Consider the following 22,845-nt stretch of genomic DNA (forward strand, 5'->3'; position numbering starts at 1 on the left):
ATTCCACCCAATGGGACGACACGCTGCAGAACGTCCCAAAGCAACTGCCACCTCCCAGCGCTGTAGCAGCTCGCTGTAAAAGCGAATCCAAAAAGATCACGAACATGCTATAAGCGCCTGCCGTTGATGGGTGATACAAGGAATATTATAAATGCAGGGCACAGTATTACTTGGCCATTAACCTGGTCATGACCCTCTCTGACTGCTGTGTCTGTGTATAGGACAGTGGCAGATCCCGCTACAATAAATAACCGCGCTGTTCCTGTTTCAAGCTGAGTAAAGCTGGTGTTGCTAAAGTACTGAGACTCAGCCTTGTGTTTTTGGGTGCATGACAGGATCTCACATGTTACAACACACACACACACGGGGTCACAATGCTATAGTATACACTTGTGCGGATGTTGACTATATGAGTGAGGCATGCCAGTTGAGACTTAGAATGGGAGACGATTACCCACAATCCTGTAGCGAGAGACAGAAGAACCATCAGCTCAGTTGTGATCACGTGACACTCGGCAGACAAAGTATATACGGGCTACTCGTATTGCAAGACCTCACTCGTTTATCAAGTTAAAATTTATTAAAAATTTTAGCTTGTCTTGCAAAAAGACCAAGTTACTTGCAATCCAAGGTTTTACTGTATAAAGCTTGTTAGTAATAGGTTTGTTTAGGATGAGTTGCTCATTTGTGTTTGTTTTTCTTCCCCAATGCAAGACAGACTCGTACATAAGCGCCGATTTGTAATATACTATATACCACCAGTAAACCTGGTGTAGGCATCATGTGACACCAGTACTGATTTCTGGCATATCGTTTCTTGTTCTGATTCAGAAATTTGTGGTTCGTGTGTTTATTTTTCATTGGGTGTTTAATGTTTGATATTAGTAGGTATCTATGGTTATTTCTTTGATATTTTTCTGTTCTTGAATTCCTACTTTACTGTTAGCTATGAACAATTTGAGCATGAGAATGGTACGGTGTAAATAAAATATTTTTTAGTTTTTTTTCTTTTTTTTTGTCCTTATTAACTTCCTTTTCATTTTGCTGTTCTGTCCAGGGCTCCTTCAACATGGCAGAAACTGGTCTGCGATTGCAAAAATGGTGGGTTCAAAAACGGTGTCCCAGTGCAAGAACTTCTACTTCAATTACAAGAAAAGGCAGAAACTGGATGAGATCCTACAACAGCACAAAATGAAAGTTGTAAGTGAAGTACTGTGGATTCTAAATAGACATTATGAGACCAAACAGAGGTTCATCCTCTAATATTGTATGCATGGTTTGAAGCCCACAATTAATGCGACTTTGTTCCTTACACAAAATGGAGACTGCATGCATGAGGAGATGCTTCCAATGAAAATTTTACTTCATTATGGTAGGTTTTTAGATATTGGATGTGATCAGTCTCTTCCTCCCAGTCACAAAGTTCAATGTTGGGAAGGAAAACAAAGCTTCATAACTCACGGTTGAGACGTGGTCCATTTTGTCTTTTCTAGTGACACATTACACTTGTGGCTTCCTCTTCTGTAAAGGTGATGTGTCACCACTGAAAATGTTTTAAATAAAGAAAGTACAAGAATTTTAATATCTACTATATAGTAAAACTCTAAGGTCTGTGTGTCCAGTCCCTCAGATTGGTCAGTTTAGCTTTGCTGTGATTGGTCAGTTCGGCTTTGGTGAAACAATGAAAGAGGATGTGCAAGTGTGAGACACATGACGATGTGCAAAGAATCTAATTCAAAGCCGGCAAGTGTAAAACGGCACAGGAGGTGAGAAGGTGCCTCGGAAATAATGATAGAGTCTGAGAAATAGGTTTTACAAGAGCACACTTGAGAAAGGGAGCGCCAGTCAAGAGAGGAACAGACACACGCAAAAACGCAGGAAAGGTGCTGCAGGTACACGTAGGGCAAGAGAAAGCAAACATTTTTTAAATTATTCTATTACTTGTCTTTGATGGGTACCGTGGCTGGCTATAAATAAAACAAAGCCAAACAGATTGATGTGGTTGCGTAATGGTACAGTTGTTAGCACTACAGCTTAGAACTCCAGGTACCTGAGGTCAGTTCTGGCCTCCGTGTTATCTCTGCTGCTTTCTCACTATTCTCTTCACAAGCCACAATCGCACATGCTAGGTTATTTCACAACTCCAGAAGTTTTAGAGCATGAGAGTGTCCTGCAGTGGGTGTGTGTGTGTGTCCCATCATGTCTTGTAACCAGTTGCTAGTGGGATAGACTCTCAAGTCCTTTAGACCCAGAAGATGTGACTTCAGAAAATGTTTACGTAGGTGGATCATTCATATCTTGCTTTAGTAATATTCCAAGGAGCTCACATGACTAAGAGTTCTCTCTCACAGCCAAACATTAACATTTTTTTGGCGTGATTTTGAATTGACTGATGGTTTGACTCCTGCTGCTTGAAGATGTCTGAACCTCATGAACTCTAACATTACTGGGCACTGCACACCAGTAATGACTGCTTCAACTTTGTGTGCCGTTTTTTGAGTGCTTCATTCCAATTACTGAGGTCAGCTCCTTATGTTTACACATTCAACCTACTCTTTGTTTCTGACTGATACAAACATCTCCCACTTAGCCATGTCTGCTTCAGCTGTGTCTGTGAACTTGTTAAATGTGACAAATGGAATGCAACTGTGACCAAATGTTGTGACACCAACGACCCTCACATTGAAGTGAAAGTTAAAAAAAAAAAAAAAGAAATTACACCATTTTGGATTTTTTTTAAGTCATGCTGCATATAATTTTTTTATTGGAATTGAGAGAGGGGTAGTGGGAATTGTCTTATTTTATAATGAATAAATGTACTGATGATGACTTTGAAAATAGGCTGAGCATGATAAGGAAGAGGGTGCGGAGTGGGCCCTCTTCTACAGAAATACCCTTTTCTACATTTAGTTACCTTTGCTTAGCATTAATCCCCTCTTTTGCTGAGAGTCTGCCACGTTTCCTGCTGGATATCTTAAACCGGGTCACTCACCTTATTACAGGAAAAAGAGCGTAATGCTAGACGGAAAAAGAAAAACAACTCGGCAGCTGTTGCTAATGAAGATGTCAGCATTCCATCAGCAGCAGAGGAGGAGGAAATGGAGGTATCAGGTGGAAGTGGAAATGAGGAGGACATGGCAGAAGATGCAGAAGGTAAGTCTGACTGACGGAAAGCATTTTTATCTAAAGCAACGTGGTAAGGCCTTATAGGCTGACCTGATTTTACGTCGACTGTGTCCACTTGCGCTAGCCCACTGGATTTTGTTATTCTTTAAGGGGGAAAACATTTTCCAGTTTAAAGCTGACTTGGCATACCTGAGCTGTTCTGCCAGCTCATCTGTGGTCTGAGTGGTAAATGTGCATAGAATTGGATACAAAGGCTCAAGGACATGTGGGTGTCATCACACAGGCATAGAGGGGCTTCTTATTTAATGGGTCGCTTTTGGAATTCCTTGTTTTTTTAAATTTCTGAGCAGATTTTGCCCAACGTCTAAAGTGAACCAGTATTCACCAGTTACAGACTCTGACACTAACTGGTTACTTTGTATTTCAGATAGACACCTAGTACACCCCAAAACCATTTTGTCATCCCAAAAGTTTAACAGATCGTATCTGGATCACAGGCACTTTTTAAAATCTGTTTAATTTTTGGAGTGTATTGAAAGGAATGAATGAAAATAATAATCTTTTTTTTTCTTTTTAGTTGCAGCCAACAATAGTTCAGACACAGAAAGTTTGCCATCTCCCAGATCTACAGAAGAAGGCAAAACCAAAGATAATGATGTTGGCAAGCCGTCATCGGCAGATGAGCACAAAGATGAGGACAGTGGTGCAGCCAGTTCTGCCTTCAAAGACATGGATGCCGGACCATGTGAACCAGAAGACAAAGGCATGATACAGGTCCTAAAGTCAGAGAAGGAGCCGAAAGAGGACAGTGTTGAAACTGATGAACCACCTGTGGTTGAAGCTATAAAGACAGAGCCGACTGAGGATAGTAAAGATCAGAAAATGGACATCGGTGATCAAACGACTCACGGGGATATGGCAGACATTAAGCTAATGCCAAAATCGGTGAAGGAAGAAAGCAAGGTTGGGAAAAAGTCTGGCTCCAATGCCGACAGTGACTCTAGCGCCACCTGCAGTGCCGATGAGGTGGAGGAGCCTGACACTGCTGATAAGAATAGGTAAGCATGCCCTTCTCCTCCCTGCTTGCTTGGCTAGTGAATGAATGCATGCCTTGCCAGCTTTACCCTGTAGTCCAGCAGATACAAAGCTGTGACATGGCTTCCTTGCTTCTTGTGTCAGCTTTTTCAAAACTACAGACACAGAAGCATAGCAGTGAGGTAAAGTAAAAAAATATGTTTTTGTCAGTTTTTTTTTTGTTGCTGGCACTGCTTGCTGTTTCCCTTGAGATAATAAATAATTCCTTTGGTGGTTGGAAATGGCCATTGACCGCACTTGGAACCACTTTGACCAATTGAAAGTCCTCCAGCTATGGTGCTGCCTCTGTTTGTGAAAGCTCTTCGACGCTTGTGGGTTACGCATTTCTACACATGACCACAGAAGCAAACAGAGGGCAGATGAGACTGTAGTCCTTTTCATTAGTCAGAAAGACTTTTGATACTGCAGTTGTGCTGCCAGGCTGTCCCTTGTTGGCATGTCTTTTTGTCTTATTGGTATTGTGAACACATTGAGTAATGTGAAAGCAGTGGTGCTGGAGTTTACAGATGATTTGCTTAGATTTACATTTGCTTTGCTTGCTATGTAAGGACACATTAATTATGTACTGTGTTTGCTTGTCACTTGCTCCTTCTTACTTCTACAGCAAATGATCTTTGTGTAAATCTTTATTTGTTAATCCTGTTATGAATGCTCAGGGTCCCAAATACATTAGTCCTGAAAGTTCAAAACATGCCCACAGGTAGTTGGCACCGTTAAACACCAGGTAGACACAAAAGGAGCCACAAAGAGTTTTTATAAAACACATTTCATTTTTAACAAAGGCAAACTCCGCAGAGCACAAATGCCAAAGGAATTGCCTGAAGCAATAAGGTGATCCAAAGCAAACAAAGTCCCAACACAGTGAAAATGAAAAGATGGAGCAGAGGGTCAAAAACCAGAATTACAATAAGCACTTAACACTCCTAAGCACATTCGAAATGGACTGCCAGAAACTATGGGAGACCCTCCAAATTTATAGGGCAGGTCCTGGCAGTGATTGGCAGGTGGTCCTGCCCCTTGGGGGACCACCCACAAAACAAAGGGAACACTAGACATATTTAAACGAAAGATGTGTGTGTGCTTGTTTATGTTTGTGTGTGTGTGTGTTTGTGTATGGAGCAGTCCACTCTGCTCACGCTCAGCCACTAGATTGTGTATGTATGCACTTTTACATACACCTCAGTTCTCACTTTGAAAGTCGTGTTGTGGGTGAATGGAGCAGTCCACTCTGCTCACGCTCAACCACAGCCACAGGAGTTGGTGTGAATTCTGTGGAAGGTGTAGAAGCTCATACAAGTGTGACTTGCATTTGGTGAGATGGCGCATGCATGCACTTTTACATTTTTTCGCTACTTCCATGTTCCTCACTTGTCATTGAACCCAAGCAGACAGACTCAGCTTTGTGGTACATGTACATTGTACGTTCACACAAAGAGCTACCATATGTTTGCCTGAGACCGCTTCCAGCTTGTCCTGCTCAATTTGTGCCACAGCTGCACTCGACTACACGTCCATCTCAGACGATATATGACCCGTCCTGGCCCACTCAGCGGACACCTCTTCAAGTTCACCAATACAGTAAAACTGCTAGGGAGTTTTGGGTTGTATTTTGTCCGCTAAGGCCACATCCAGCTAGTAACACATAATAAATGAACGTTATAACATTAACATTAAACAATGACCCAAAAGTGAGCAAAAACTACATAAAACAAGTACGTGAACTACAGCTAGGGGAGGAAACCTGGCCGAAGTAGAACACTCCTTGGTATATACGTATGACTCGCTTACTTGGTGTCAGAACATGGGCTCATACACACTTTTTTATGGAAGCAAAATGTTTAGGCCTGGTGCATCCTGGCGAATAAATCATATTTTTTCTGGTACAAGTTATAAATCATTGCTTTTAGTGATTTTGGATTATTTTTTTAATTAAAATAATTTTTTTTTGCAATTCTGATGGTGGCTTCATTTGATTTATACCAACTTATTAGCATTTGGTTTGTTGCATTGGCGTGTTAGTGGTACACAGTAGATGTGCGCGGACCGATTGTGGAGCCCACTTCAGGATGAGTTCATCACAATTCGAACAGGCAGTCTGAAAAAGTATAGGTGGCATCTTGCTTGCCCCTACCTTCTTGTTATTGGCATGTCAGCTGCAGGTAAAAAGGCTCTGCTTGTCAGACCGACTTTTGTTTCTCCGATAGTTTACTGCTAGCATTCACCCAAGTTCTGAGTCACTGGTAACATGTGGAATGACAGGGGGAACTAAAAGGACACATGAGTCATGAAAAAGACCGTCTGCTTTATTTTCACCAGGTTTGTTAGTGTTCAGATCTCTGCAGTGGAAGAAATAACACTGTAGGCCCTGTGCCAGGGGAGAACTTGGCAAGAACAGTAAGATATGGAAAGTTAACGCTTCTTTGGCAGTCCAAATGCCACATTTAAAGAGACCTCCTTTCAGGCGAAACCCCGCTCTCCTCTTCTGTTGTGTTTTTCACATGAGTTCCGGATTACTGATGCTGTAGCAAAGAGAAGATAATAAATAGTAAGAGTAAGCACGCCGTGTTTCAAGACAAACAAAATACTATTTCCCACGTACCATCCCAAAGTAATGCATTACTAGAAAGTTACTAGCAACTATGGAGTGACGCAGGTAGGTTATTCATTATAATAATTCAATTTATAAGAGTGTAATTAGTCAAATGTAAAATATTTTTAGAAATAAATTAGATTTCTGTTTAGTAGAATGGTATCAAAACTATTTTTTTTATAAAGCTACGGTATGTTTAATTAAAATAATCATGATAGCAAGATTGAATGCGTCTCGGGTCTTGAAGTTGGATAGAAGGGCACAGGTTTGTGTGACATCTATACCAGTAACAAGTTGCCTTTGAACTAGAGAGGTGCAGATGTATAAGGAAGGACCGCGTGCGGGTTACTTGAGGACAGTGGAATGGGTGAGCCACAGCATTTGGACTCGATACACTTTAAAAATCCATTTTAAGGTAACAAGCTGATTTCTTACACATTTTTGGGTGCATTCAGTGCTATTGTTTGTGATTTGTCATTGATTCTATAATGCATGTAGTAATTTCATTCTAACAGATGGTGCATCGCAAACATTATTAGCATGGAGTTGAAAATCCTATAGCAAATGTGTTTTAATGCTCCATTATGTACAGTGCAAGAAAGCTTCATCCCAAAATTTAGATGAACTGCTAAATGGATGAAGAAAGTAATTGTGGAAGGCATAAAGCTGCATAATTTGTGGAAGATGAATAGCTGACACCAAATGTAGTACATTAGAGGACTAGTTAAAAAATTCTAATAGTAGTGGTGATGAATTTTATATCTCTTCTCACATAGCAATGAAAAAGAGCTTAGATATGGTGTCTTCACCTTCACACACGTTGTCTTCTTCTCTTTAATCTAGAATGGCAGACCAGGTACCACCTCACACCTTTCTCTGCCCTGTCCTCTCCTCCTCATGCAGGTTGGTGTTTTCTGGCCTACATGGCCTCTAAGCAGACAGTATTGCATCCTCTACAATGTTTGACTTTTATCGTCTTGCGAGAATCTTTGCGGCTTCCTGTCAGGGTGCTGCCATTTTCAGTCTTACTCTTGTGCCCCCACGGAAAATTACTTTTGAGGAGAATATAGTTATATACTGGGTTTACTGACCATTCTTCACACACTGGTATGCAGATTGCCATTCCAAATTACCTCTGCAGACTTTTCTCTTCTAGTTCCATGCTTAGAAATGCTTTATTTAAAAACAGTTTTAAAAGTTTTAAGAAGAACATTCAGGCTTGGGGAACCAAAAATGAACCTTTTATTACTAATTTTCAATGTGTCAGGTTCCTGGCCTCTAGTACGGTGGCTGTGTTTTTTAGGAGGTTGCCAGGATCGAGGAAAGAAAAGGAGAATTCCTCCAAATTAGACTACAACTACACCGAGAAAAGGAGAGATTCATCTTGTGTCAGTGATGCGACATCAGCCATTTTGCGCCTGTACGCACACCACACATTAGTTAATAGGTGGTGAAGGGCTGAGAGAGAGAGTTTGTCAATAAGGGGCAGGGGATGATTAAGGGTTCAGAATGACCAGGCCATGATGGACAATTTTAGCGAGGAATTGAGATGCAATAAGCCTTTGCTTGTGAGGCAGCTTAAAGTGACATCCTTGGATCATGTCTGGTCAACTACAGGACCACTTTAGCGGTCTTTTGCAGCTCCACCTTTGCTCCTGAGATGCTGGGCTGGAACTTTCTCTAGTGATGTTTGATTGTCCTTCTTCCCTGAACCTTGTATTGCTTGGAAATGCCCAGGTTTTCCAGGTAGCCTCCATCCTTTCAGTGAGACTATGAGCTGTCCTCTGCCAGCTATGAGGTGTTCCCAGCTCCTGCCAACTCTCTCTGGCCTTGCACACTGTCTCTCATGAAAGTGTCAGATGCTCCTGGCGTCTTCTTGGTTGCTTGTGTTTTTATCTTCTTAGGAGGACATTGTGTGCTTTATCCCGGGTAGCAGCTGTCTCTCGCTTGGGCTTGTGCCCACGTTCTCTGATGGCACCTTTGTTCTCACTGTGTGATTTGCATGACCCATTCTGTTACCCCCTGTCTTCTCCTGAAGGTTTTCCTGCTATGCTGCACCAATTGTTGGTGCTTTTTCCACCTTATCAGCTTTGTGTCTGTTTTCTGCAAGTTAAATAAAATTCATTTGGTCAGTTGCCTCTAATCATGGGTGAAATTTAATGGCCCAGTGGTGGTCTTAGTTCCTGAGGCCTGCTAAATTTATTCCTAATTTGACACAGAGTAGTTACAAAGCATGCTTTGTAGAGGGCCATTTTTGCCATTTAACTCTTCAGATTGGGAGATGAGTAGATTTGTGCTTCACCCTTTACTTTATTGTTTCCTCTGTTGTTTTAAGAAAAGTTGTTTAATGCAAGTCCTGTTTCATGTTCTCCTTCTAGTTATTTGTAAACTGAGCCATGCTGTTATTGAGGTTCTTCACATTTAAGTTTTTAGGTTTTCAGAATGCAAGTCCTACAGCTGTGACCTTAGAGCGGTGTTGCCTGTTAAATGCTCTGCTATCAGTTAAAAAGAAGACCAAGTGAGTTGTCGGGTTTTATTCGGTGTCCAGAGCAATACATCAAACAGAAAGACTTGTGTCTTCTTTAGAGCAAGAATGGTTAATAAGAAGTTCCTCGCTTTTTATTTATTCTGGCTGATATGATGCGTGACGCATATGCTTTTGGTCAACAGAGGCTGGGCAAATTGAAATCGTACTGCCAGAAGAATTCTGCCCAGTAAAATGAATGAACGCATTGAAAGAAAAGTAGTTTATTGAATATCACATTTATGTTATAAGGACACATTAGGCACACGGTTGACATCATCTAGAGAGAACCCCGTCTTTGGAGGTTTCATTTAAACCGTTCACATTCTGAGTTCATACACAAGTGTGGCACCTCGGTGTCTCCCTTGATATTAAAAAGAGCACAGACTGGTGGAGCGGGCATATGGCACAGCGCAGCAGGAGACAACAACTTCACATTAGTCATTAATGGTCAAGTGCTCTCACTCAGCATTAAAAAAGCTTTTCTCATTGGCCACTGACCGAAGAACATGACACAAAAACAAGCAAGGAAAGAATAGATTGCGATGCATTTAAACAGAAAAGTTTTATCTAAAAACATTTGACAACACATTATTGTATTTATCTTTATGCTATCATGTTCAGCATGTTGCTGTGGCTTCTCAGGGAACTGGCCGACAGGTCAGAAATATCTTAGCCAATTTTCACTCTGTCATGGCTGCAGTGCTGGAAGTCATTAACTGACCACCGAGGCACTACATCCAGTTTTCATATGGTGATAGTACAAATACATAAAGCAGAATGTGTGTTTGCCAGCATAAAAATGGCCAGTTCTGCCCACGTAATTGAAACACGGTACTGCGCTGCTGTTGCGGTAAGGGCACCAAAGTGAGAATGAAGTGGTCTTTTTTAACCTTAAGCAGTGACGTTCCATCTGGGATGACACTATGAGTTTTGAGGCTCATTCACGTATGCACAAGGTGATTGAGATATATAAAGGTAAATTGTGCATGACAGGTTTTATAAATCTGATTTGTTTTTGGTGCATGCACTTCCTGTTTATTGCCATATGCAGATTTTCACACTAGAATCCACGGTAAATTTTATAAATAAAATCCCAGGGTGGGATTGTCCATTTTTGGTGTTAACTGTGTATGTGTGTGTGTATTTTTTGTTTTTTTTAGCTACACGTGTCATTCAGGACTTTTGAACTGCCACACAGATGTTATTCTTTCGCTCCCTTGAACCACAGCATATTGAAATTGCTAGATAGATAGATAGATAGATGGATGGATAGATAGATAGATAGATAGATAGATAGATAGATAGATAGATAGATAGATAGATAGATAGATAGATAGATAGATAGATAGATAGATTGATTGATTGATTGATTATTAATCCCAAGGGGAAATTCACATACTCCAGCAGTAGCATACTGATAAAGAAATATTAAATTAAAGAGTGATAACAATGCAGGTATACAGACAGACAATAACTTTGTATAATGTTAACGTTTACCCCCCGGGTCGAATTGAAGAGTCGCATAGTGTGGGGGAGGAACGATCTCCTCAGTCTGTCAGTGGAGCAGGAAAGTGACAGCAGTCTGTCGCTGAAGCTGCTCCTCTGTCTGGAGATGATACTGTTTAGTGGATGCAGTGGATTCTCCATGATTAACAGGAGTCTGCTCAGTGCCCGTCGCTCTGCCACGGATGTCAAACTGTCCAGCTCCATGCCTACATAGAGCCTGCTTTCCTCACCAGTTTGTCCAGGCGTGAGGCGTCCCTCTTCTTTATGCTGCTTCCCCAGCACACCACCGCATAGAAGAGGGCCACGACCGTCTGATAGAACATCTGTAGCATCTTATTGCAGATGTTGAAGGGTGCCAGCCTTCTAAGGAAGTATAGTCAGCTCTGTCCTCTCTTACACAGAGCATCAATATTGGCAGTCCAGTCCAATTTATCATCCAGCTGCACTCCCAGGTATTTATAGATCTGCACCCTCTGCACACAGTCACCTCTGATGATCACGGGGTCCATGAGGGGCCTGATCCTCCTAAAATCCACCATCAGCTCCTTAGTTTTGCTGGTGTTCAGGTGTAGGTGGTTTGAGTCGCACCATTTAACAAAGTCATTAATTAGGTCCCTATACTCCTCCTCCTGCCCACTCCTGATGCAGCCCACGATAGCAGTGTAGTCAGTGAACTTTTGCACGTGGCAGGACTCCGAGTTGTATTGGAAGTCCAATGTATTTAGGCTGAACAGGACCGGAGAAAGTACAGTCCCCTGTGGCGCTCCTGTGTTGCTGACCACAATGTCAGACCTGCAGTTCCCAAGACGCACATACTGAGGTCTGTCTTTAAGATAGTCCACGATCCATGCTACCAGGTATGAATCTACTCCCATCTCTGTCAGCTTGTCCCTAAGGAGCAGAGGTTGGATGGTGTTGAAGGCGCTAGAGAAGTACAGAAACATAATTCTTACAGCACCACTGCCTCTGTCCAAGTGGGAGAGTGATCGGTGTAGCATGTAGATGATGGCATCCTCCGCTTCCACCTTCTCCTGGTAGGTGAACTGCAGAGGGTCGAGGACATGACGGACCTGTGGCCTCAGCTGGTCTGTCCCGCATCGTGGAATTTCACATGCAACAACCCACTCCCTGATAGTCAATGGAGAGGTGGTGCTTTGTGTTGCTCTATGCTTCATGGGGGGCTCCAACCTCAGTTGCTCATGGCACTTCGCAGAGGGCAGACACTCCCCCTCCTGGTGATCGACCATGTGTCATAGCTTTGTTGTCCTCAATACTTCACAAATGACCAGGGCCCCCACTTCTCCACTCAGAATGAATAATCTGCACATACAGTATGTTGCTCACATTCACTCAACAGTTTAGAAAAAACATCAAAGGCATCACATTGGCCCTCGTAAAGTTTTGTATTTTGGAATTTCATATTAGGGATACTCAACTTGTATAATGCATATCCCCTATGTTTGTCTGGTCACGTCATACCTCTAAATTAAAAAAAAAAAAAAAACAAATCTGCCTTTGTACGTGATTGTCGGTTATCCTCAGTTTCACCACATTTCCTGAATTTTAACACCTCACCCCAGTCACCTCTACACCACTGGGGCATCCTTCATTTTCCTCACTAATATATAAAGTCTATAAAAGATGCCTGCGCCTCCTCTAAGAATTATGTCTTCCCCAATAAAACAGCCAGACTGCAGAATTCCATTTGACCCTTGTCTCCACACAGCTTTACAACAAATACAAAGAAAAGTGTGTTGAAAAGATGCCTTACACGTGTGAAGCAACCCTGATTGCATGATGGGAGAACTTAGCAAAAGTTAGGTGTCAGAATCTGTTTAAAGAACATCTTTGAAATGGGCCTGCGTAATCCACGGTTGTTATTCGGTGAGAGTCATTTGTCAAAGTGAAATTTAATAGAGCTTGTTGGCTGCCTAAGTGATGGATACTGCAATTTGTACTGTATATTATATAGCACCTTTAAAAGAACTGCTTACAGAGTCATTGGGAAAACGATTTTTTTTTATAGTAATGGGAATTCAATAATGTAGCAGAATGCTGGATTGATTTATTTTCTGTACCTGGTTGATTTTAGTTGAGTTCTTAAGGAGCTGGAGCTTCTCTTTTCTGCATTCTAGAATGTACGAGGGTGTTTCCATGTAAGAAGTTACTTCTGGACACATAAAAGCTTGTTCAGTTTTCATGGCCCTCCAAGAAAGCATGACGTCAACATGACAGCCTTTTATTGTGGCGCGACCTCTAAGAGTGAAAGTAAACATTACAAAGAAGTGTCCCACTTTGCCAATTTGAAGTCAGACAGACTTCAAGTTAAAGGATTGAACAAGAACTGCAAGTAGTGGAATGGTTAGAAGTATTTCTGTACTTCTTTTATGATTTCTGCATTTGTTTTGGTGTCTTCCAGGATAAATTCTCCTCGACCCAGCCCCTTCTCAACTACTCGCACGATGGTGTCATCAGCTCCCCCTGTCCAGAAGCCATTGGACCTCAAACAACTGAAAACAACGGGCAGCATCCATTCCTCCTATTGTAAGCAATTGTTATTTTACATTTAAACGTTCTAATTATCATTAAAAATGTTTCAGCGTGAAAGTGGTCAGCAGTGTAAGCCTCCAAGAGTAATCATTTTAATCAGGGCCTGGTCATAGTGTTGCATGGAGTCTGCACCTTCCCTCCATGTCTGCATGGGTTCCCCCCCCCCCCCCGGTTGTAACTCTTGTTTTATCCCACACTGCAATAATGTTATGTTGATTGGCAACTCTAAACTGGATTCATTGGAGTGGGTGTGGGAGTCGCACCCACCCATGTGCCGAATGCTTCCAGATTAGACACTTGTTCCTTGTGGTCATGATTAGGAACAAATGAGGTGCTGATAATGGGAGAACAAAATGATTCACTGCATACAACAACTGAAATGGCTTATATTTCTGGTGTTCTTCCTCTGAATTTGCCTTTAACGCTCACTTTTTGACCAGAAAATTCCTCCCAACACTTGTATTATTATTCCTTAAAAGCGCTGCTTGAACTATTCTGGCCACTGTTACTATGGCATTGGACTTGCTCACCATTGCAAATGGCCCTTTACGAAAAGCAAGGATAACTTGGGGCGTATGGGGTTGGCTGGGCGCTTGATACAAAAACATATACGCCAGGGTCAGGCCCAACACTATTAAAGGCTGGTTTATACTTCTTCGTCAAACCTACACCCTAGTTATTCATGCAGTTTATATTTCTGCACTGCACCACTCAGAATGGTCCATTAAATTGCAGGTAGCTTTTGTCATCTGTGATCACCATTCCTCTTGCTCAGATTTTCTTCCTTAAGTTCCTAAGGAACTAAATGTTATTTTAAAGATATCGAGTGTCTCCGATATCACATATGTTACAGCCATTACGATAGACAGGCCACCAGCAATAAATACGTACAATATAAGAAAATTGTATACAGTAAAATGTGTGTACAGTGACACTAAATGTACGTACATGTACTAAGTACTGTACGTAGAAAATTAATTATGGTTACTCACCAAACAATGACATGACGACTTGTCCAATAACGATGAGTTTAATTTTACTGCACAACAAAGGAGAGCATTACAGCTCTTCTAAAGGAGCCTCTTCAGGCGGACTGTGTAGTACCACCGTTGTTCTTCTTCCAGCAGTCTTCAACCCAAATCCCCTAAAGCAGATTCCACCCCGACTACCGCCTTATTATGTCCACTTACAAACTCGTTTCGTGCCCTGGTTTAAAGGACACTGCGTCCGTAGATCTTATATTCTTTTCCTCCTTTTTAAATAAAAAGAACTGTGGACTCATTGATGCTGTAATGGCATACTACAGCGTTGTAGCTGTTCCCTTCCTTCAACATATCCAAAACTTTTACCTTTTTGGCAATCGTTAGCATCTTCCGTTGGCACTTGGGCACAGCCCCTGAAGCAGTAGCAGGAGCAGATCGTTTTGGAGCCATAACGAAGGGCTTGACTATGCACAAAGATAAACACAAAGAGCACAAAAGTTAACTCTTTACACAGCGAAACACGTTGATGAATGAGCGAGACGAGATTTCCTGGTTAACGCAAACAGAATCGAATTCAACGCTCCATCGCTGAGCCAATCAGCACCCAGGAACTTAACCGCATGCTCTGATTGGGTAGCTTCTCAGCCATCCACCAGTAGCGTCCCTTGTATGAAATCAACTGGGCAAACCAACTGAGGAAGCATGTACCAGAAATTAAAAGACCCATTGTCCGCAGAAATCCTCGAACCAGTGAAAAATCCACGTTACATATTTAGATATGCTTACATATAAAAGCCACGATAGAGTGAAAGCGCGATATAGCGAGGGATTACTGTACGCTTTATGAACCATCTTGTAGAGTCGCAAGGGTCTGCGTAGGGCTCACGTAGATGCAATGCATAGTCACATTTTTGAGGAGGTGCACATCAGGCTACGGCGTAGGTAAACCATAGGCTACATGGGTGACGGCGCGTTATGGCGTAGGCTCGACATAGAAGTATAAATCAGTATTATTGGACAAAAAATATAACAGAAAACAAACTGTAAGTAAATGAGTGTATGTGTAATGCTCTCCCAGATGTCGATGTAAACGTAATGGATATGCAACAAAAAGGACCACTGGCTTTTCTGAGGAGTCACTCAGGATCCATTTTTATTCAATATCTCCATTTATGTTTATTATTGTTCCTCACAGAGAGTTTCATTTTTTTATCTTGTAATTTCATACCTCCTGTTTAATTTGTATTTCGTTTACTCTTTATTTGTTCACCAAAAAAGAAGTCAAAATGTTAAACAGCAATAAGTGTTGAAATTACTGTCAGAGGTTAAAAAAAAAACCTAAATTAACACACAAAGAGAACTAAAATAAAAAGAAAATTTAGGATCGGCTGAAAAATTGGGACCTGCAACTGAAAGAAAATGTAACAAACAATAAAAAAGTATTAATATGTCAATAAGCAGTGCCAGAATACACCTGTGTTATGATATTGTTCACATTTCTGTTTTTAATCTCTTTTATTCAGTCAGTTTATTTGCCTGTTATCTTGTATCCTAAGTTTATTTTGTTTTTTGCCCGTGACATTAAATCTGATGTCCATCTGATATTTGTTGTTTTATATTTTGTTTTTTTTCAAAATTTGCCTTGTTTCTTTTTGTTATATATTCATTAAATTTGCATACATATTAGGGCATTGTGCTTACTGTTTAGATTTGTGTTTCAGCGTCCTCTGTAGATACTCCTTCTTGGTCTCCAGGATGTGTTTTTGCTTTCACTTTTGTATATACAGTATGTATTTATGTGTATTCAGAGCCCAGCACGTGTATTGTTGTTTTTTCCTTTTGCCCCTCCAATCAGCTGACATTCTTGTTCAGTTGATGGTTTCTGTGGTCTAAGTGCCATTTTGAGGTGACAGTATTTGGAGAATGTTTACTAAGTGGCTACTTTGCAGATTGCAGAGTTTGTAGTTTTTGAGAGGTGACTAGAACATTAAGGTGGTCCTGTTCCCTCCATTGTCTTGTTACCATAGTAGGATTCATTCGTACTGTTGGTTTATTGGCCTGGAGTTTCAGTAAATCATTGTTTCACAACGTACTTTTGCACAGAAAGCAGTTTTTTAGATTGAACCAGGCCCAGGTAATCCACGGTTGTTATTCAGTGAGCCATTTGTCAAAGTGAAATTTAATAGAGCTTGCTTCAGAGCTAAGCAATAGAAATTTTTATTGTATAGTAGCCGTCCCCCGCGGCTCCACCCGCATATTAGTGAAGGACAGTGAGGAGGGCCCTGCCCGTCCCCCCACTCCTGACGTCACACTTCCTCCTCCCCTTGGCTTACAGCCTGCAAGTGAACTAGGATTCTTAGCGCAATGAGAGAAGTTGCAAAATCAACTGGAGTGTTCAAGCAAATTATAGAATAAAAGCCACTCTGAATCGTTCGAGAGCTAAGCGGAGGTAAGATACGCCCTGAGGCTGGCACGTGAGTGAGGAGCTGTGTCTCTCAGATTCATGCAAATAAATTGGTACCACAAGCGAACTATGATACTTAGCGCAATGAGAGAAGTCGCAGAATCATCCAGAATGTTCAAGCAAATTGTAGAAAAAAACCCCAATCTAGATCCGTTAAGTAGTTTTCGTGAAAAGCAGATAGACAAATGTTGGATTTTATATATTTAGAGATTGTATAGCACCTTTCAAAGAACTGTTTAAAGAGTCACGCTTGTTTTTGATGTTTTAACAGTTTAACCACTAATCAGTCACAAATATTTATTTTGCCTAATAACTTTCATAGTAAACATTTGACTCTCTTGCTGTTCTCTCTCATGTCATTAGATGCCAGAGGTATTGCCACAGGGAGGTGCGCATAGTGCCCAGCCTCAGGTGCCCCATCATGCTCTGGCCCTGTACCAGCAGCAGATCTCCATGGTACACGAGTCGGTTCAAGAGACTAAGGCTTTGGCAAAGCAGCAGACCACACAGCAGCAACTTGCTGAGAAAGAGCAACAGCGAAGCAGCAGTCCTCATGTAAAGTGCAAGAGTCCTGTAACCACTGGCGACAAGGAAGGTAAGAGCTGCACCATCATTGTTATCATCATCATCATCGTCATCCATGCCCACCCTATGACTAGCCTTTCATATCAGACACATTTGGAATTATTGGTAGCTGTAGTATGGACAATTGAAACTTGTTGTCTGAAATTTGTGTTCAAATCTCTTGGAAAAGAACTTAAGGTTGTCAGTGAGCAGGTCGTCATTTACATTTTGTTGTTTAAATTCAGGAGTATCCAATGAAATCATTTTGGTAGTGTTTTTACTTGAAACAGCTTGATGACAGGTTTATAGTTGAGTTGTTTCTGATTAGAGCACTGGCATGTCACAGGGCTTGCACACAAAGAGTCAGTGGGTGCTTTGTGTCACCCTGGCATCGAGCTTATGCTATAATTCTCTTTCACAGTAGCATTCTGAGTCTGCTTGTATGCCATTTATATCCAGCAAGGTTTTTAACTTAGTTTAATATGTAGATGTATCTACTCCAGTTGAAAAACAGGTGGCATAAACAGCGGTATTGTCGTGCATGTTAAACCCGGCATACTGAAAACCCAGAAAAACACTTGGCGAGTATACATTTGAAGTGAAAATATCTGCTTATTTGGGAATCACCTCTTGCACACCAGATAACACATGTGAAGAGTGCTTTCATATCACTTATTGCGATGAATTAACAAGCCTTCATTAAATATTAAGTGGAAGTGAATTCATAATAAAGGGTTAGAAAAAAGAGAGCAATGTCCCCGCTTAGAGCACTAATGACCTGTGGGCTGCTACTTGAGTATAAATATTCTAGTGCCAAATTGTTCTTTTTTGCTTTCCACGCCTTGGAAATAAATCACTGTTTCTTCTGTCTGAGGACATTTTTAAATTAAATCTCTTTAGAGGCTGAACCTGCCTTTCCTGTCATCCATATGTTTAGGCCTGTCTAGTCTCTTCTTTTGTTGAGTACATCTCCTAGTAAAACATGGCTGTTGCCTTTCAGCTAGTTTCTTTTTCCTGTCCTTCCTTGCAAATAAATGTCAGGAGCAGTTTAAGTTCAGAGGGTTTATTGCAGAATTTAATAATGAATTCCTATAAATAGCAAAGCAGATTTGCAAATGATTTATGTCTAAGCTCTGCAAATACTTCACTGCTCATAATAAACACTATTGCTGGATATAATGGGGCAAGGGGTTCAATAGGCTGCTTTGTGCAAATGTTTCATTAAAAATGAAGCCTTTTTATGATGATGCCTACCCATACTGCATGGATGAGTAATTCATGCGTTACTCTGACAAGAATGGTCAGCAGCATGGCTGCCAGGTCCTAAAAAAATGTCCAGCCCAAAGATAACTCAAAACCACATAGCGGCACAACAAAGCAGCCCCACACGTGCCATATGCAAAGTGACACACCGGAAAACAGTGGGCGGAGTCTCTCTCCGAGATTCGAGGGCGATGAATTAAGTATGTACTATCGAAGACCTGTCCCCCTCGGAGACACGAGAGGTAGAATGGGTATATACCATCAAAGAGCGGGGAGGCCTCAGAAATTTAAGAGTGAAGAAGTATGCGTAAAGGTCTGACGTGAAGGAGAGGGCACCACTGATGGATGAAAAGCACGCTAATAGAGCAGAGGAGGAGGTTTGAAAAATAGACCAAAATACCACATTATATGTTTAAAACAGAAGCCCAAACAAATGCAGCCCGTGAACACTGATCAAAAATAGCCCATTTGCACTGGAACACCACAGACCTTGCAGTACTGAGCATCAGTCAAACTTCAGCAGCCTGCGTAGTAGTCCTGCTTGTGGGAAAGTGCATTTTGTATTTGATGAAAACATGTCTAAGTGCAGTAATACACACCCAGATGTGTGCTTATACCCAATATTTTTCTAATATCTAACTCTATTCCAAGTTGAATTTTTGTCAGGGTTCATTTGACGGGGTTTTGCTGACTCAAGGGTATCTGTTACTCACAGAGTTTAATATCATTTATAAATTTGAACAACTTGACTGTTATTTCCACCCATATTCCACTTCTTTGTCCTTTGTGGCATGGCAGTAGTAGGTACCTCTTTATGGAACGGCAGCTGAAAGACATCAATAGACCCTGGATGAGACAGCACTCGTGTCTGTCACTCCCTCTCCAACTTGTTGATTTGCCACTACACTTCACAGCTTATCTTTTGCAAGCTTTCGAGGCAACTCAGGCCCCTTCTTCAGGCAAGATCCTGAAGAAGGGTACTGAGTTGCCTCAAAAGCTTGCATATTGTAATCTTTTTAGTTTGCCAATAAAAGGTGTCATTTTGCTTGACTTTTATTTACATTCATAATTGCTAACACGGTACAACACCCTAGTACTGCAGCTTATCTTTGAAAGACAACACAAATTTGGCAAAAACATGGAAACAGAGAGAGGGCCTCACTAGCTGGCATTAAGAACTTGGTGATCCAGCCCCTTGAAGGAGTAATGTGGCCTGCTGTGCAGTCGTGAAGTGAGATCTTTCAAAATTCAGTTCAGTTTAATTATTAACACTAGAATTACCAGAGCCTATGAAAAAACTTGTAGATCCAGCCCACCTTAAATCTGTTCGCACCTCTCCATCAGCGTCTTTTGTCCTGTAAATGTGCGGATAAAGACAAGCAGCAAGCGGCCTGCTATTCCATCCCCCCACCGCCACAGACCGTGCACAATGTTCTACCAGCTCATGCCTTGATTGATTATCTGGGAGTGAAGTGCTAGAGTTTTAGAGTGGAAATAATAGATCGTTATTTGGAACACATGCATTTCATGTGTGTTCCGTTTCTACAATAATCTATGTAAAAACATTGTTAAAACAGAAACGTTTTTCATATTTTAGTAGTAAATGACAAAATGTTGGCATAAACTATATAATGTGTGAAGCCTGAACTCCAAAGATCAAATAAACACTTTCACAAAAGGTTCAAGGACGATACAACAGCTTCCGTGGTGTAGCAGTAAGATTTGCTGACTTGTGATCAAGAATTCCCGGTTCAATCCCGACTGCCTCCTGTATTTGCCGTTTTCAGTAGTGAGCTGCTCTTATTGTTAATATTATACAATAAACACATACATTTGGTTTGCGTCTGTAACAGACGGTTTACATTTATAGTACTTGTGAAAGTTACCGTTTTATTTTCACTTTTATTCTCTCAGTCATGATCACGATACATACTACATACTATTTAATCTTTGGAGTTCAGGCTTCACACATTATATAGTTTATGCCAACATTTTGTCATTTACTACAAAAATATGAAAAACTGTTTTAACAATGTGTTTACACAGATTATTGTAGAAACGGAACACACATGAAATGCATGTGTTCCAAATAACAATCTATTATTTCCACTCTAAAACTCCAGCACTTCACTCCCAGATAATCAATCAAGGCATGAGCTGGGAGAACATTGTGCACGTTCTGCGGCTCTGGGGGGATGGAATAGCAGGCTGCTTGTCTTTATCGGCACATTTACACGACAAAAGACGCTGACGGAGAGGTGCGAACGGATTTAAGGTGGGCCAGATCGACGAGTTTTTTTGTAGGCTCTGGTAATTCTAGTGTTAAGTGAACAATATGTCATAAGCTTCATGCCCTCTACACCTTTACAAATACAATGTGACCTTGATTCAAATATGGCATAAAAAGTATATTGTTAAAGGCAACAAATGCAGCATATTCATACACATCTACATCAGTATGCACATATGCTGTGTGTGTGTTTATGTACATAATATATAAACTCACAGATTTTTATCAGTACAACATATGGTTTTTCAAGGCAGCGCAGTAGGGAAGAAAACCCCCAATGGATTGTCCTTGGTTAGCTTACTGCCCAGCTCAACTTGATGGCATAATATATTAATTATTCTGGAGGAATAAGTCAAAGTCATGGCACTGGGGCTGCCCTGTTCCATTTCCATCTTTAAATCTCTAAGATGAATTGTAAATTCTGCTTTTAGGCAAACTAAGGTAGTACTTGAAAAACTGAAGATGTGTTATCAGTTCAGCTTCTGAGCATCAGGCAAGTTTAAATGTTAAAAATTACTAAATGAAGAATTTGTACAGACCGAAACACAAATGTGTTTAAACACACAGGAAAACAAAGTTTTTTGAAACGGGTTAATATAAATTGAAACCAACTATATCAGCCCATTAATTTCATTATTGAGCTATGGCCAGTCGACAACAAAGGACAGAAAAAACAAAAACTCAGCAGCATCTCTAAGGGTCCGTTGTCAGTTAGAACAGACAAAGTCAGAGATGGTCACAGTCCTAGAGACCTTGGCCAGCTGTCCTCCTCCAGTGTTTTGTGGCTTTGAATTCCCTGTCAAATCAATAAATATGGACAATAAAGACTAATTGTGCTTGATGCTAATTATTGAACTAGCATTGTTAGATTCTGTGCATTCAGTGGATGAAGCAGGTCTTGGGAAACATTTGAGTAAATTAATGTCACCGATGACACATTCCTTTTGTCTGATATAATAACAAAGATAAAGAGTTAGGGTGCCAGTCGGTAATTCCCTGTACATTGTGTTGACAAAACAAAGGATCAGCTTTAACAATGTTCACATAGTTTTACATTTACTTTCTTGGCTGAGGCCTTTATCCAAGGTGACTTACAACATTTATGATACAATTGGTTATTCCATTTCTTTTGGTGTCCCAGTTGGACCACAGGCAGATCAAGTGACTTGCTCATTGTCACACAGTGTCCGTAGTGGGATGTGATCCCCCTACCTAAGGTTGTGAAGTCCAAAGCCTTAACCACTACACCACACTGGCTGTGTGTTTTAGAAGACGTCTTTGTGACTGCAAGTCCATCAGTTAGACCATTGAATACAGGAAGAGTTGATGATCACATGGTCTCCAAAATGAATTAACTGAGGAGATGGAAGTGACCACAGGGGGCTTCTGGTCTCTAGATGAAAAAGGAGAAGTTGTAAATAATAGCACCCCCTCTCGTCTCGGGGTGGGCTTATAGCCATTTATCAGCCCTGAGAATGCTCACTAGTCGCACGTGTGTGACTCCGACTAAAACTAAGCCACATTTTAAAATACTTTGGACTAGCGTTTAAATGAGCTCACCCTCAGAATTCTTACTGTCAGGCTTTGAGGAGGAGCAACACTTGCCCCTCTTTTGTTATTTATCTGTCTGTTAACACTGGTTTTAACTTGTGGGGGGCTCTGGGTCATGACCAACTTAAAGTGGGCATCTATATATTTGTTTTTTTTTTTCTCCTCCCATTTAAATGATCCATTAGAATCAGCATTTCCATTACTTGAAGAAAAAAAAAGATTTAAGGCTTGAATTTTGTGTAATGGGGTTTGCATTCCTGTAAAGATATCGAAATACAAATGGCTGTGAATTTTCTGTGTGTTCACATCCTGTCCTGTCCTGAGCACATTCTTTGG

At 41.0% G+C, this 22,845-nt stretch overlaps 1 protein-coding gene across 1 annotated transcript in view; it reads left to right on the top strand.

Annotated features, from left to right (window-relative positions):
- The window catches only part of ncor2 (nuclear receptor corepressor 2), a 299,537-nt gene that overhangs the window by 223,578 nt on the left and 53,114 nt on the right, over positions 1-22,845 (top strand). The window contains 8 exon segments of the mRNA XM_051921547.1: positions 1,058-1,200; positions 3,003-3,153; positions 3,704-4,184; positions 13,264-13,285; positions 13,288-13,323; positions 13,325-13,357; positions 13,359-13,388; positions 17,205-17,436. Of these exon segments, the coding sequence (XP_051777507.1) occupies positions 1,058-1,200; positions 3,003-3,153; positions 3,704-4,184; positions 13,264-13,285; positions 13,288-13,323; positions 13,325-13,357; positions 13,359-13,388; positions 17,205-17,436 (1,128 nt within the window).

The sequence above is a fragment of the Erpetoichthys calabaricus genome, chromosome 18, assembly GCF_900747795.2.
Source record: "Erpetoichthys calabaricus chromosome 18, fErpCal1.3, whole genome shotgun sequence".
Taxonomy (NCBI): domain Eukaryota; kingdom Metazoa; phylum Chordata; class Cladistia; order Polypteriformes; family Polypteridae; genus Erpetoichthys; species Erpetoichthys calabaricus.